The 13,991-nt window shown below is 35.7% G+C and overlaps 1 protein-coding gene across 1 annotated transcript in view; it reads left to right on the plus strand.

Annotated features, from left to right (window-relative positions):
- Iars2 (isoleucyl-tRNA synthetase 2, mitochondrial) overlaps window positions 1–13,991 on the plus strand; it is a 57,390-nt gene that overhangs the window by 41,742 nt on the left and 1,657 nt on the right. The window contains exons 15-22 of the mRNA XM_046438388.1: window positions 3,772–3,880; window positions 4,822–4,924; window positions 6,209–6,334; window positions 6,958–7,089; window positions 8,496–8,602; window positions 9,501–9,646; window positions 11,598–11,788; window positions 13,620–13,764. Of these exons, the coding sequence (XP_046294344.1) occupies window positions 3,772–3,880; window positions 4,822–4,924; window positions 6,209–6,334; window positions 6,958–7,089; window positions 8,496–8,602; window positions 9,501–9,646; window positions 11,598–11,788; window positions 13,620–13,764 (1,059 nt within the window). The remainder of the gene's footprint in view (window positions 1–3,771; window positions 3,881–4,821; window positions 4,925–6,208; window positions 6,335–6,957; window positions 7,090–8,495; window positions 8,603–9,500; window positions 9,647–11,597; window positions 11,789–13,619; window positions 13,765–13,991) is intronic.

Here is a 13,991-nt window from a genome sequence, read left to right on the forward strand (position 1 = left end):
ATGGGTGTCCTATTGAGGAATTTGGAGCCCGACCCCACCGAATGTAGATCGTAGCCAACTTTTTCTTCTATCAGACGGCGTGTCTCTGATTTGATATCAAGCTCCTTGATCCATTTTGAATTCACTTTTGTGCATGGCGAGAGAAAGGGATTCAGTTTCATTTTGTTGCATATGGATTTCCAGTTTTCCCAGCACCATTTGTTGAAGATGCTATCCTTCCTCCATTGCATGCTTTTAGCCCCTTTATCAAATATAAGATAGTTGTAGTTTTGTGGATTGGTTTCTGTGTCCTCTATTCTGTACCATTGGTCCAAAAAATAGTTTAATATGATTTTATTTTTTACAAGTGTTATTTCATGTGAAACTGAAAGACTATACCAGAAAGAATCTTCTGTAATTCTGTCAGGAGATATCAGAATGCCCTTCATGGCAAATCTTAGTAATAATTAACAATTACTAGAGGTTTCCTATGTCTTACACTTCTTTAATCTCTCTAACAGCCTCTTGAGGTAGGTAAATACAGGTGTCATTCCCATTTTGCTGAAGAAAAAAATGAGAGCATGGAAAGATTTAGCCAAGGCCCCCAAGTCAGTAAGCACCACAGGTACTGGGACGCTGGTGGTCGGAATCTAGCCCCTGGACAGTCTTCAGATTCTTATACTCTGAGTACCATGAATCCTTAGGCAGCAACTAGCTTTCTTTTTTTGAAATATTTTTCTTAGTTGTCAATGGATCTGTAATTTTATTTGTTTATTTATATGCGGTGCTGTGGATGGAACCCACAATCTCACGCATGCCAGGCAAACACTCTACCATTGAACCACAACTCCAGCTCTGGAACTGGTTTTCTTAAAATGAAAATTTTTTAAACTAGCAAGGATCTGAGAGGAAGCCCGTTGTTTCATAGATGTGTTTTTCAAGGTTTGGAAACAGTATGTGCTGCAGGGTGACAGAACTTTGGTTCACTTCTATGATGTTGGACTATGAGCGATTGTTTTATGAGACCAGAGGAGGCACTTCTCAAAGAGATGAAAGGGTTAGGGCTGCTTCTTGCTACTGCATTACCAACTCATTTCAGGAAAGGATTCCCTTGAATTTTCTATTATTTTTCATCTTATTGAAAATTGCTGTATCAAAATGTGGCTACCAGTAGGGAGTTAACATTTTAGAGTGGAATGGGATTTTTATACTGGCCGTATAAAAGCTTAAATAGGAACAAGTGGTTATGAGTCAGTAGAGGAAGGGGAAACAAAAGACATAGCTGAAGCATTCTAGATGTTGAGGCTAACCTGTTATTGTTTTTGTTGTATGTGCATTTACCTTTCTGTATTTTCCCAATTGCACAGACTAGACTGAATTCTCTGTTTTACCATGGTAACACTTGTCACAATTTTTTTTTTTTTTTTGCAGTGCTGGGTGGGGATTGAGCCAAGGACTTTAAGCATGCCCTATCACTGAGCTTCATCACCAGCCTCCTAGTTATTTCTTGCTAACATAAAAATCTACCCTACTAGATGTTTCTCTGAGAGGCCAGAGACCACATTTCTTCAGTTTTCCCCTCAGAGTGTAGCACAATGCATGTAATGGGTACTGGGTAATATTGGTTGAATTGAGCTGGTTTAATTTTGTCTCTGTATTTCCATGCTCATCTTTTTCACATAAGAATTACAACTCTGAATCTTCAATATTAGGACATAAGGGAAAAAATCATCTAGGACATAAGGAAAAAAATCATCATTTCATAAGTAAAAGGGATATAGGCCTTTTTAAAGTTGTGAATTTGAATTTAATGTATGGAAGTAATTTTCCTCACTAACCTCATGCCCCAATTTTGAGAACTTTTTTATTTTGAAGTCACAAAGTAATATGAAAAATTCCTACATGCCCTTCATCTAGATTTTCTATTACCAGTTTTACTACATTTGCTTTCTGTATCCTCTCAGTGTAAGTAGAGCACATAGAGAAAACAATTTTATCTCTTATAATTTTAGTGTTATTTCCTAAAAATATGGACAGTATCATATAACCAATATACATACCAAAATCTGCAAATTGACATTGATTCTATACTGTTAACTCTCTACCTGTCTACAGACCTTATTGAAATTTTACTCAGTACAATCCTTTATGGAAAAGGGAGGGAAAAAAAAAATCCAGGATCCAGTATAGGATCACAGGTCACACGTAGTTGTTACCTCTCTTTAGTTCCCTCATTTTTTGTCTTTCATAACCTTGACATTCATCAGAGCACAGCCTATTTGGGTTTGTATGATGTGCACTCATGATGAGATTTAGGTTATGCCTTTGGCATGGGTATCACAGAGTGGGGTCATGTCCTCCTCAGTTTATTATGTTAAGTCGCATGATAGCTGTCAGTCTTGTTTCTGGTGATGTCTAACTTCGATCATTTGGTTGAGGTAGTAACTGCCAGGGTTTTTTGTTTCGTTTTTTTATTCAGTACTGTGGATTGAATCCAGGGCCTTGCACTTGGTAGGCAAGCACTCTACCACTAACATCCCTAGGCCCTCTTTTTAAAATTTTTTGTTTATTGAGACAGGACTTTACTAAGTTGCCTAGGCTGGCCTTAAACTTGAAATCCTCCTACCTCAGCCTCCTAAATAGCTGGGATTACAGGCATGCACCATGATGCCAGCCACTTTTCTTTATTGTAAAGCCTTCCCATCTTCCCCCACCAAATTATCAGTAATAAGTATTTTGTAGGAAGATCCTTTAAGACTTTGAAAATGTCTTGATTTCTCAATTTTCACCTAGCAATTAAGCATCCTTGATGAATCTTTTAATTTTTTGGTATCAAGGATTGGACCCAGGGGCATTTAACCACTGAGCCACGTCCCCAACCCTTTTTTGTATTTTACTTAGAGACAGGGTCTCACTGAGTTGCTGAAGTCCTTGCTAAATTCCAAGGCTGACTTTGAACTTGCTATCCTCCTGCTTCAGCCTCTGGAACTGATGGAATTACAGATTATAGGCATGTGCCAGAAATAATTGTCACTTATGTCATCAGTAGGTTGTCCATTTTCTTATTATTAACTGTCAAATTAACTATTGTTAATAAAGTACCTCTCAAGCTTGCAAATGTGTCCTATCAAAATTGAGACAGAATTATCGACATAGCTTTTTTACATTTTGCCCATCATTTGACTAACTCATTGTCAAATTACAAGTTAATAACTTGATTTTTGTAACAATTCGTTTTTGTCTTATTATTAAGATAAGGCTCATTCAAGTAGTATGACTTCTTGATTAAGAGTGGGCACTCCAGTGCCAGGTTGACTACAGGTTCAAAGTACAGCTGGACTACTTACTGTCGTAGAACCTGCCTCACTTTCCTCATCTGTAAAGTGGGCAAAATGATACCTATTTTTATTAGAGTTGACACAAGAATTAAATGTATTAAATGTAAAGTTGTTGGATGCTCAGCAAATATTTGTTGCATTAAGAAAATGATATTTTCATTACATATTTAATTTGAAATGCTAATATTGATAATTATTATGACTCAGCCCCTTATTTAAAGAGTGTCTTAGTTGTGCGTTGGAAGATGTTACTCAAAGGTTCATCATCTTTATTTTGGCTCATAAAATGGCGGTGGTGTAACAGATCAAGTAAATGCAGTTTGGTCTCTGGGTAGAGCATGACGCAAGAAATGGATAATGTGATGGAAGCTTTAATGTTTTGATGATACTCATTATTGTTTTCTTATTTTAACTAACTTAAATTTCTATCTTTTTTATAATATTTATTTTTCAGGTACCAACCAAAGAGCAGATTTGTACTTGGAAGGAAAAGACCAGCTCGGGGGTTGGTTCCAATCTTCCTTATTAACAAGTGTGGCAGCAAGGAAAAAAGTGCCTTTCAAGTAAGTGTTTGTGCCTGATCTAAACAGTCAGCATGATTTGCCTTTATTGAGTGCCTGCCACGTTGAAGCACTATTCTGGGTAGTAGATAGATAATGTGTGAAAACTGTATTTACATATGTTTATAAAATGTGTGTATGAATAAAGTGCGACAGTCTCCTGTCACATTAAAAAAATAAGAATTTAAAATAAGAAAAAAAAAGAGAGAAAAGAGACTTCAATAAAAAGGTGTCTTGTCACTCTGGCTACATCCTAGAAGAGAATATCAGCATTACTGGAGGAGCTGTGAAGACTTTGTGCAGGTAGATTTTACACTGTGGTAAGACTCCACCCGGGTGCTGGGAAGGATATGCCAGGAGACAGCCTGAGTTCAAGTGTCCTTCCATTTATGACACCAACATCGACTAACCAATTGAAACTTTACCCAGGGAACGTTATTAAATCAGGGATTTTTGCTTAGTACAGATACTTGCTTTTCCTCATTCAAATCTGTGGGCAGAAGTTGAATCAGAAATTTTCTTAAGCATCTTGAGATTTTTGCTATCTTACAATGAGAACCCATCCCAGAACAATTTACATGTATTTGTTTCTTATGTAACATGCTTTTAAAAACAACAGAAGAGTGGATACGGGTTTTCTCAAGTAGTCTTTTTGAAAGTCATTTTGAGGTGATAATCTGTTTTTGTTTTGTTTTTAAATCTGCTCTTTTAAGCCATGCTTTTTCTTGGTTTATTTCAGTGATCAAAGTCAGTGTATATCAGAAGTCAGGAAAAATTTATTTAATGAACAAAAACATTAAAAAGTTTTTCTGTGTTTAGTTAAAGAGCTTACTTTTAACAGTCATGATGCATAAATTGCCAAGCATTAGGCTATTGAGAAAAACTGTTATCCACTATTTTTATGCTAAACTAAAATGCTCAATTAAACTGATTTGTCTCCTTAGGTCAGTGGTTGTTCATGGATTTACCCTTGGAGAAAAGGGAGAAAAGATGTCTAAGTCTCTTGGGAATGTTATTGATCCTGATATTGTCATCAATGGAGGACAAGTAAGTGTTTCCCTAAAATATATTTTATTTTTGTTTTAAGGCTCTTAAATTATTGGTCCAAGTCCTTAAGAGTGGGCACTCCAGGGCCAGGTTGTTTTTAAATTTCAATGTAAAAAACAAACAACAACAACAAAAAAAACTTTTAAATATGGTCACTTCAGTATAAAAAGAAAATTTAAAAAGAAACAACAAAAACCCAGGATGTGATGGGTATGTTGGTACACACCTGTAGCCTGCAGTCCTGTCACTGAAGGAGCAGTAGGAGGAGTACTCGAGTCCAGGAATTTGAGGCCATCTGCAACATTACAACTCTCCATCTCTTAAAAAAAAAATAGATGATGTTTGACCATGTTGTAAATCTAAAATCTTAAGTAATACATGATTTTAAAGAAAAAAGAAAGAGCTGGAACTATGTTCCTTTTGACACATTTCAGGTCTGAATCTCCAGTGTTAGGTCCTGAGTAATATTATTCCTTTTATCACTTGAGCTTACAGTATGTGTAACCTGTTATTTTATAATTAAGTGGAAATCAGAAGGACAAAAAGATCACAACTTCTCAATACATTTATTCTTGAAGTTATATACCTTAACTTTACAGCAAGATGTTAGGTCTGGGGTTGCTGATAATTTGGGGATTTTTTTAGAGTTGCTTTCTTAATAGAAAACTTTTATCTGTTGTCTTGCTCCTGTGGCTTTTTACTGCCATCCCTACATTCATTGCTTTATGTACAGAGTTCCTAGGGAATAGTGAAAGGGAAAGCACCCCTTCCTCTTTCCTTCCCCATCAAGGACCACCCCACTGCCCACACTGCTTTGTGCCAACTATTGTAGATGATTGGGAGTACACTAGGTATTCCCAGCTATGCATTGAACAAGACCACAGAGTACTATCTCCTCTTTTCTATTTTTAATTATTTATTGAGTACTTGATTGGTACAGGAGATTGAACCTAGGTGTGCTCTACCACTCTCCAGCTCTTTTTTTAAAAATTATTATTATTTTGAGATAGAGCCTCACCAGATTGTTTAGGCTGGTCTTGAGTTTGTGATCCTCCTGCCTCAGCCTCCTAGGCTACTAAGGTTACAGTAACCACTATGGCTGGCTTTGTTGTTTTTAGATGTAGTCTGATTGGAAATTGTTAGCTTGTATTTCATTTCAGTGCTGGTATACTTTGTACTTACATTGTGCTCAAACATGGTTCTGAATAAGAGTTTTATGTAAAGCATTTATTCAACTAATAGGAATTGAAAGCCATTCTGATTGTATTTTTTCTCAATGAAAAGGATCAAAGCAAAGAGCCTCCCTATGGTGCTGATGTTCTTCGCTGGTGGGTGGCTGAGTCCAATGTCTTCACTGAAGTGACAATTGGTCCATCTGCTCTCAATGCTGCTAGAGATGATATTAATAAGGTTAGAGCCGTTATTCTTCCTATTTCTGAGTGAAAACTAAATCATTGTAAAGAATGAGGCACTTTTTTTTGACATTGCAGAACTGAATGAAAATGGTTCACATGTTCCACACATTTTAAAATACCCTGTGTTAATTTATTTAAAAACAATAATAGTAATGTTAAAAATTTTACATATAAAGTCTTTTTATACTTTGTTAATTTACTATGTGAAAAAGCATAATCTGATATAAATTTTATTTTGTATACTGTTCTTATATTTAATGACTTTTCACATTTATTTTATTTATCTTCATCTTTACTTGTGAATTAGGTGAAAAAACATGTGCTCACCTTTACGTGTGAATAAACTATGGTATTAAAAGTTGATTTTCTCTAAAGATGTAAAAATAAAAATTTAGTCATTAGGCATAAAATCCTATGATTGTTTCTGTAACTGGGCTATTGGAATGAGATTTTGTACATTCATAGCCTTTTTTAGGAATGATATAATTTTTTAAAATTTTCCCTTAAAGGAAGTGTCAAAGTTGTATGCAAATTATAGATTTATAAAATGATTTTTTGGTGAAAATGAAGGGTTCATAATTTTTTTTTTAACTGTGTACATTTTCTCATTATGAATAGCTTAGGAATACACTTCGCTTTCTTTTGGGAAACGTGGCTGGCTTCAACCCCAAAACGGATTCTGTCCCTGACAACCAAATGTATGTCATAGACCAGTATATGCTGCATTTACTGCAGGATTTAGCAAGCAAGGTATGTGTTAATTAATAAGATTTTTGGGAAATGGAAATTTTAGCACTGTTGTGTGTTAAAAAATTGTTTTCATTTAAGTGGAAGAAACCTTGCTAGAAATAGTAATGAGAGCCTCTTGAGAAAAGCTATACTTGCTGAATCCTGTACATTCCTAGGTGCCTGTAGATATGAGGTATTCTAATATCTTTTCCTGGAGTCTTAAAAGACTTCAGAGTACCTGGTGGAAACAGTAGGCAGGTCCAGGCTTCCCTGTAGACCAGACTTCTCTCAAGAAGAAAAGATCAGCTCTGTTTCTCCAACAAGAAGGAAGAGAGTTATATTTTATCTGGAGGTAGGCACCTCATCGTACTGGACAGAAATAACTGAGGTGACTACTCTTATGTCCCCTAAGACATTTGCTCATTTACACACATGCACACACATACACAAATAATTTATTTTCTTAAAATTGGAATATATATGCTTCAATGTGCCCCAAGTCAGAGGCACACACACTAGCTTCTTTGCTCAAACCAAAAATAATTGAAACATAAATGAGGGAACATTAACTAACTATGGTGCTGATGTTCTATTTTATGCTATTTTTAAAAAAATGGCATGATTTTATCACTTAAAACTTGAGGGCTAGCTGGACACTACGGCGCATGCCTGTAATCCCAGCCACTCAGGAGACTGAGACAGGAGGATTACAAGTTCAAACCAGTCTCAGCAATGGTGAGGTGCTACACAATTTAGTGAGATCCTGTCTCTAAATAAAATGCAAAATAGGGCTGGAGATGTGGCTCAGTGATTGAGTGCCCGTGAATTCAATCCTCAGTACCAAAAAAAACCCCCAAAAAACAAAAAAACTTGAGGGCTGATAGGGTGCTTGCCTAACAGGTTGCTAGGTTTGATCCCCTGCACCACAAAAAATAAATAAATAAAGGAAAACCTTGATCCTGGTGGGATTTGTTTTGTTTTGTTTTTGGTACCAGAGAATGAACCCAGGGGCACTTAACCACTGAGCCACATCCCCAGTTCCTTTTTGTATTTTATTTAGAGACAGGGTCTCACTGAGTTGCTTAGGGCCTCATTAAGTTGCTGAGGCTGGATTTGAACTTGGGATCCTCCTACCTCAGCCTTCCCAGCTGCTAGGATTACAGGTGTGTGCCACTGTGCCTGGCCTGATCCTGTTCTTGAGGAGTATTATTTTGTAGTTTCCAGAGTAGAACAGTGGGTATTTTCTAAGTGTAATCAAATTTGTTGTCCAAAAAGGATGTTTGGAAGATTATCAGGAGTTCTTGCTTTATTGTCTGTTTTTTGTCTACCTTTGAGGCATATTTTTGAAGGAACGTATTTTGCTTATAATGACTTCCATTTTCATTTGTTACCCCAGCTTCTGAATTTATTTTGACTTTGTCCTCTAGATTAACGACTCATACAAACAATATGATTTTGGAAAAGTTGTTCGACTATTAAAAGCATTTTATACTAGAGAACTCTCCAACTTTTATTTCAGCATAATCAAGGATAGGTATGTATGACACAATATGAAAACACTCAACAGATGTTTCTTGAGTGCCTGATCTGTGCTTGGCAAATGTTGGAATACAGTGATGATTGAGATGGGCAGCATTGTGCAGTTATGGGGATTGGGCTCTAGAGTTAAGCCTGATTATCAGTTTGTGCCTTGCCACTTACGCACTTTATGATTTGGGGAAGCCTGTAGGATGATCTCAATTCATCTATAAAAAGGGGATGGTATTTCCTTACCTCCTAATGTGGTTATAAGGATGAAATATGGGTAATGTGGTTAGTGCTGTGATAAAGTAGATGTTCATTAAGTGATTGGTGCTTACGTGAGTTAGTGCTTGTTCTCAGACTTGCAAATCATGAGTATGGAGAGAGAGAAATATAGGAGCAATTATATACTAACATTGTACAATGTCAGTGGCACTCTTTCAAGGAGGGCTTGATGCTAAGCTTTCATTCATGGATCTGATGTGCAAGTGGAGGCGTTATCTTTAGTATCAGTCCAGTATGAGGTACCAGCCCCAATCAGCACCTCAGCACTTTCTACATAGGGAAAGTAACTCATACATTGCAGGGGGTGGGGAGTAATATTTTAAATATCAATATCTAACTGACTATCTTTTAACACAACAGTTTAGATTCTAGCTGTCTTCTACCTGAAAACCAGAATTGAATAGAGCATGGGTCATTTTGTTAAGTTGGATACATCTGGAAAGTGAAAAGTGGAATAGATAACAAGTTATCAAAAATTATATGAAAACAGTCTTTGATTATAAGATGACTAGAGCCACAAGATCAGCTATTGTAGGAATAAACTCAACCTGAGGCAGGTAGATCCTGTCTTGGTGATCATAATGTATAAATTGGTGTCAGTTGCCAAGTAAGTTATTCTCCTTCAGGCTTTATTGTGAAAATGAAAACGATCCCAAACGACGCTCTTGTCAGACTGTATTAGATGAAATTCTGGATGTGATGGTTCGTTCTTTTGCTCCTATTCTTCCTCACTTGGCTGAAGAGGTCTTCCAGCACATACCATACCTTAAAGGTAAGCAGCACTTAATTTGCTCACCAAATGAGAAAGTGAGGGTGCAACTTCTGATTTTATCTCCTCCTTATAAGGGCCCTCACTCACTCTTCTATAGTGATGATACTTTGTGACATGATGTGTCTTTGTCATGTAGTAGTTTCTGCACCTGTTTCCAGAGGAGTAGGATGATTTCAGAATGGCCTTTGAGAAATCATTCTTTCTTAAGTATGTTCATAAATGTTCCATAATATATGTTAAGTTTTATTAAAATGTAATGCCTTTTAGTGAATACTTTTATGATAGTTCTTTTCTTCTGAATGTAGTAAGCTTAATTAAGAGAACAATTACAGGCAACAGTTGACCACTCCAACATTGAGATGATAAGAGAGGAAATACAGGTAGCAAAAGATTATTTCGAGGAAATACAGGTAGCAAAAGATTATTTCAAGAAAGAGAGACTCTCAGGGAAAAAAAAAAACAAACAGAAAGTGAAATGAAGGAAATAATAAACCAAATAAAAAATTCAGTAGAAAGCATCACCAACAGACTAGATCACTTGAAGACAGAATCTCAGGCAGTTAAGACAAAATATATAATGTTGAAAATGAAGTTGGTCACACAGTGAAGATGGTGAGAACCCATTAACAGAACTGCCAAGAATAATGGGATAACATGAAAAGACCAAATCTAAGAATTATTGGGATAGAGGAAGGCACAGAGATACAAGCCAATGACATAATATCAGAAAATTTCTCAAACATGAAGAATGAATTGGAAAATCAAATACAGAGACTTACAGGACACCAAATGTTTAAAGTTACAACAGATTCTCATGAAGTAGCATACAGAATAAGGATAGAATTTTAAAAGCTGTAAGAGAAAAGTTTCAGATTATGTATAGGAGGAAACCAATTCAGATGTCAGCAGATTTCTCAACCCAGACCATCAAAGCTGGGAGATCCTGGAACAATATATACCAAGCCCTGAAATAAAATGGATGCCAACCAAGAATTTTATATCCAGCAAAATTAAGCTTAAGATTAGATGATGAAATAAAAACCTTCCATGGTAAACATAAATTAAAAGAATTTACAATGAGAAAGCCTACACTACAGAATATTCTTGACAAAGTAGTCTGTGAGGAGGAAATGAAAAACAACATTGAAAATCAGCAAAGGGAAGAACTATACTCAAGGAAAAACCTATCAAAGAAAAAACCAAGTCTAGTTGAAAACCAAAAATAAACAAAAATGACTGGGAATACAAACCATGCTCAATAATAACCCTGAATGTTATTGGCCTAAACTCATCAATTAAAAGACATAGAGGGACAGATTGGATTAAAAAAATATCCAACAATATACTGCCTTCAAGAGACTCATCTCATAGGAAAAGATATCCACAGACTGAAAGTGAAAGGATGGGAAAGAACATATCACTCACATGGGCCACATAAACAAGCAGGGTTTCCATCCTCATATCAGATAAAGTAGAATTCAAGCCAGAGTTAGTCAGAAGAGATAAAGAAGGACATTTCATACTGCTTAAGGGAAAAGAAACATACAAGACATAACAATCATAAATACCTATGCCCCAAACAATGGAGCATCTAAGTATATCAAACAAACCCTTCTTAATTTCAAGAAAATTAGAAACTGTTTAGAAAGGGAAAAGCCATTCATAATCTTATAGATGAGCTATTAATATTGGGATTTTTCTTATTTTTTCTAAGCATCCTTTTTTTTTTTTGGAGATCTTCCTGTATAGTTTATCTTTTGATTAAATGTAACATATTTCCCATTGCTGATACGAATGTTTTGCAAATAGGTTGGCTCCATATTTTATTATATATTTACCGTAAATAACAATTCTTATTTCCCACTAATTGGTAAATATTTAATGGTTAGGGCTCTATGAACACTTTAGGATATATGTAAGTCAGTTTACCATCCCTCTCTTTTTTTTAAAGAACCCAGGAGTGTTTTTCGCACAGGATGGATTAGCACAAGCTCTATCTGGAAGAAGCCTGGGCTGGTAGAGGCAGTGGAGAGCGCCTGTGCAATGAGAGATTCATTTCTTGGAAGCATCCCTGGCAAAAATGCTGCCGAGTATGAGGTTATCATTGTGATAGAGCCAGGCCTGCTTTTTGAAATAATAGAGGTATGCAACAGTTTGAAATGTTCTTAATATTGTACATCTTCACCTGCAGTTTGTTTTAAAAGTCTAAGCAAAGTTTTTTGCTAATTTAGATATTATGATTTTAGTCTTCTAATCCTGATCTTATCACTGATTCTGTTTTCTGCATCTGTGTCCTTTCCTTTATCATCTAAAATTATATACTCTGCACCTGTAACATGTGCATATCACTTTACAGGGACAGGGAAGGTCTTTTAAAGTTATTTGAAATGAAAACCCTAAGGGCTGATATATAAATCTGTGACCGTAGTGTTAGAATACATACAAAATTGGGAATTTTGTTATAAGGGCCTGTTTTTTTGAGTTTTGTCCATCTGGACTAGATTCAAAACAAATCCAAACATGAGTTTCCAATGAACATCTGGAACATTTGTTCCAGCACATTATCATGTATGTCTCAAAGTATTAATTCTATTTTTATTTCCAGAAGGGCCTTGGGATTTGTAGGAGTTGATTGTCCTGATTAGCGATATATTAAGTCTAACACATTGACTTGAGATTTTTCTCTAGTCTAAATGCTTGAAAATTGGTAATGAATATATATAAGATTTTATTGGTAGTAGTTTTCTAAAAAAAAGAAGAAAATCTCTTTGGTTGGTAAGCTTAATTTAAAAATATAAATGTAATTCAAGTGATTAAGAATTCAGCCTTAAAATAGCTAGTAGGATATGAAATTGTTGGTAACAAAGAATAAGGATAAGATGTTCATGTGTTTAAAAGTTCGTAAGTTCTGACTGCTTCATTGTACACAAAAGGAAATTAAGAATCTAGTCAAGTTTGCACAGCCTAGCTCTGGGCTTTTTCCCCCTGTATACTGTCTCCTTTGACTTCAGTTCTTGCAATAAGTTGAAAAGAATAAAATTTGTTTGGGATCATTTATACTTGGAAAAAAAATGCTTTGGGATTTTCAAAAACATAAATTGTTTTAGGAATCACACCAAGTAGCTATCAAATGGCATGCTGTTTTTTTTCAGTTACTAATTTCATGAACTTGTTAAAACCAAATTTTGAGTTTCCTGTTTTCTTATGAACATTTTTAAAGGAATATTTATATTAGCTCACAAATTCATTTTGAAGATCAAAGTTACAGTGAAAAATGTAAAAATGTTGATTAGACAGCCAGATTCAGTGTACTTCTATGTGTTATCCAGATTGCCATCATTAGTCTATATTGCTAAAAGCACTTTTGTGTAGATACTAACTGAACCCCTCTTCCAGTATAAGAAACAGGATACAGGCAAAACATCATGGTCTTTAAGGCTTACAAGACCTGGGCTTGAGCTATACCACATAATGATTGAGAAACTTGGGCAAATTAACCTCCTTTGCCCATTTCCTCATTTATGAAATGGGGCTAGTAAACACCATATAGGTTTATACACACACACACACACACATATACAAATATATAGCTGTTAGTGAACCTTTATTTATTTATATGCAGTGCTAAGAATCGAACCCAGTGCCTCACACATGCTAGGCAGTTACTCTACCACTGAGCCACAATCCCAGCCCCACCACATATGTTTGGTTTTTTTGTTGTTGTTGTTGTTCTGTGTATGAGACACTGAGATTCTTGGAAAATGAAGCAAAAGCACAATGTTCTCAATATTGTTGATAAAAATTTCAATTAAATCCTTTCATGCCAGTAAGAAGTGATGTATTTAATAGTATTAGCTCAGGGTGTAATGGTATCAAGGTATGCCTCTCTGTCCCCAAGAACTTATGGCATCTGTTTTTATAACCTCAGTTCATGCTAAAAATTTAGCAGTAACTTTCACATGCTTACTTCCAGATGCTGCAAGCTGAGGAGACCTCCAGTACCTCTCAGTTGAATGAGCTAATGATGGCTTCCCAGTCAACTTTACTGGCTCAGGAACCACGAGAGAGAACTGCAGATGTAATTGAGCTTAAAGGGACATTCCTAATCAATTTAGAAGGTAAGGAGGTGAGAGTAGCAAGTGGCATTTTGAGAAATGACTAATTATAAATTATGTGGCATCTTCAGAAATGACTAATTATAAATTATAGGTCATCTTCAACTCTACAGTGGACTAGACTTTTCTAAAAGCAGATATATGCCTGGAATACATCTCTCTGGAAATGATATAAACATTTGCCACATACCTAAGCCAACACTCAAATATTCTACCTGATCTTGAGAATT

Source organism: Marmota monax, unplaced genomic scaffold (assembly GCF_021218885.2).
Source record: "Marmota monax isolate L192 unplaced genomic scaffold, Marmota_monax_Labrador192_F-V1.1 WCK01_AAM20220418_F8-fsc00118, whole genome shotgun sequence".
NCBI classification, from domain to species: Eukaryota; Metazoa; Chordata; class Mammalia; order Rodentia; family Sciuridae; genus Marmota; species Marmota monax.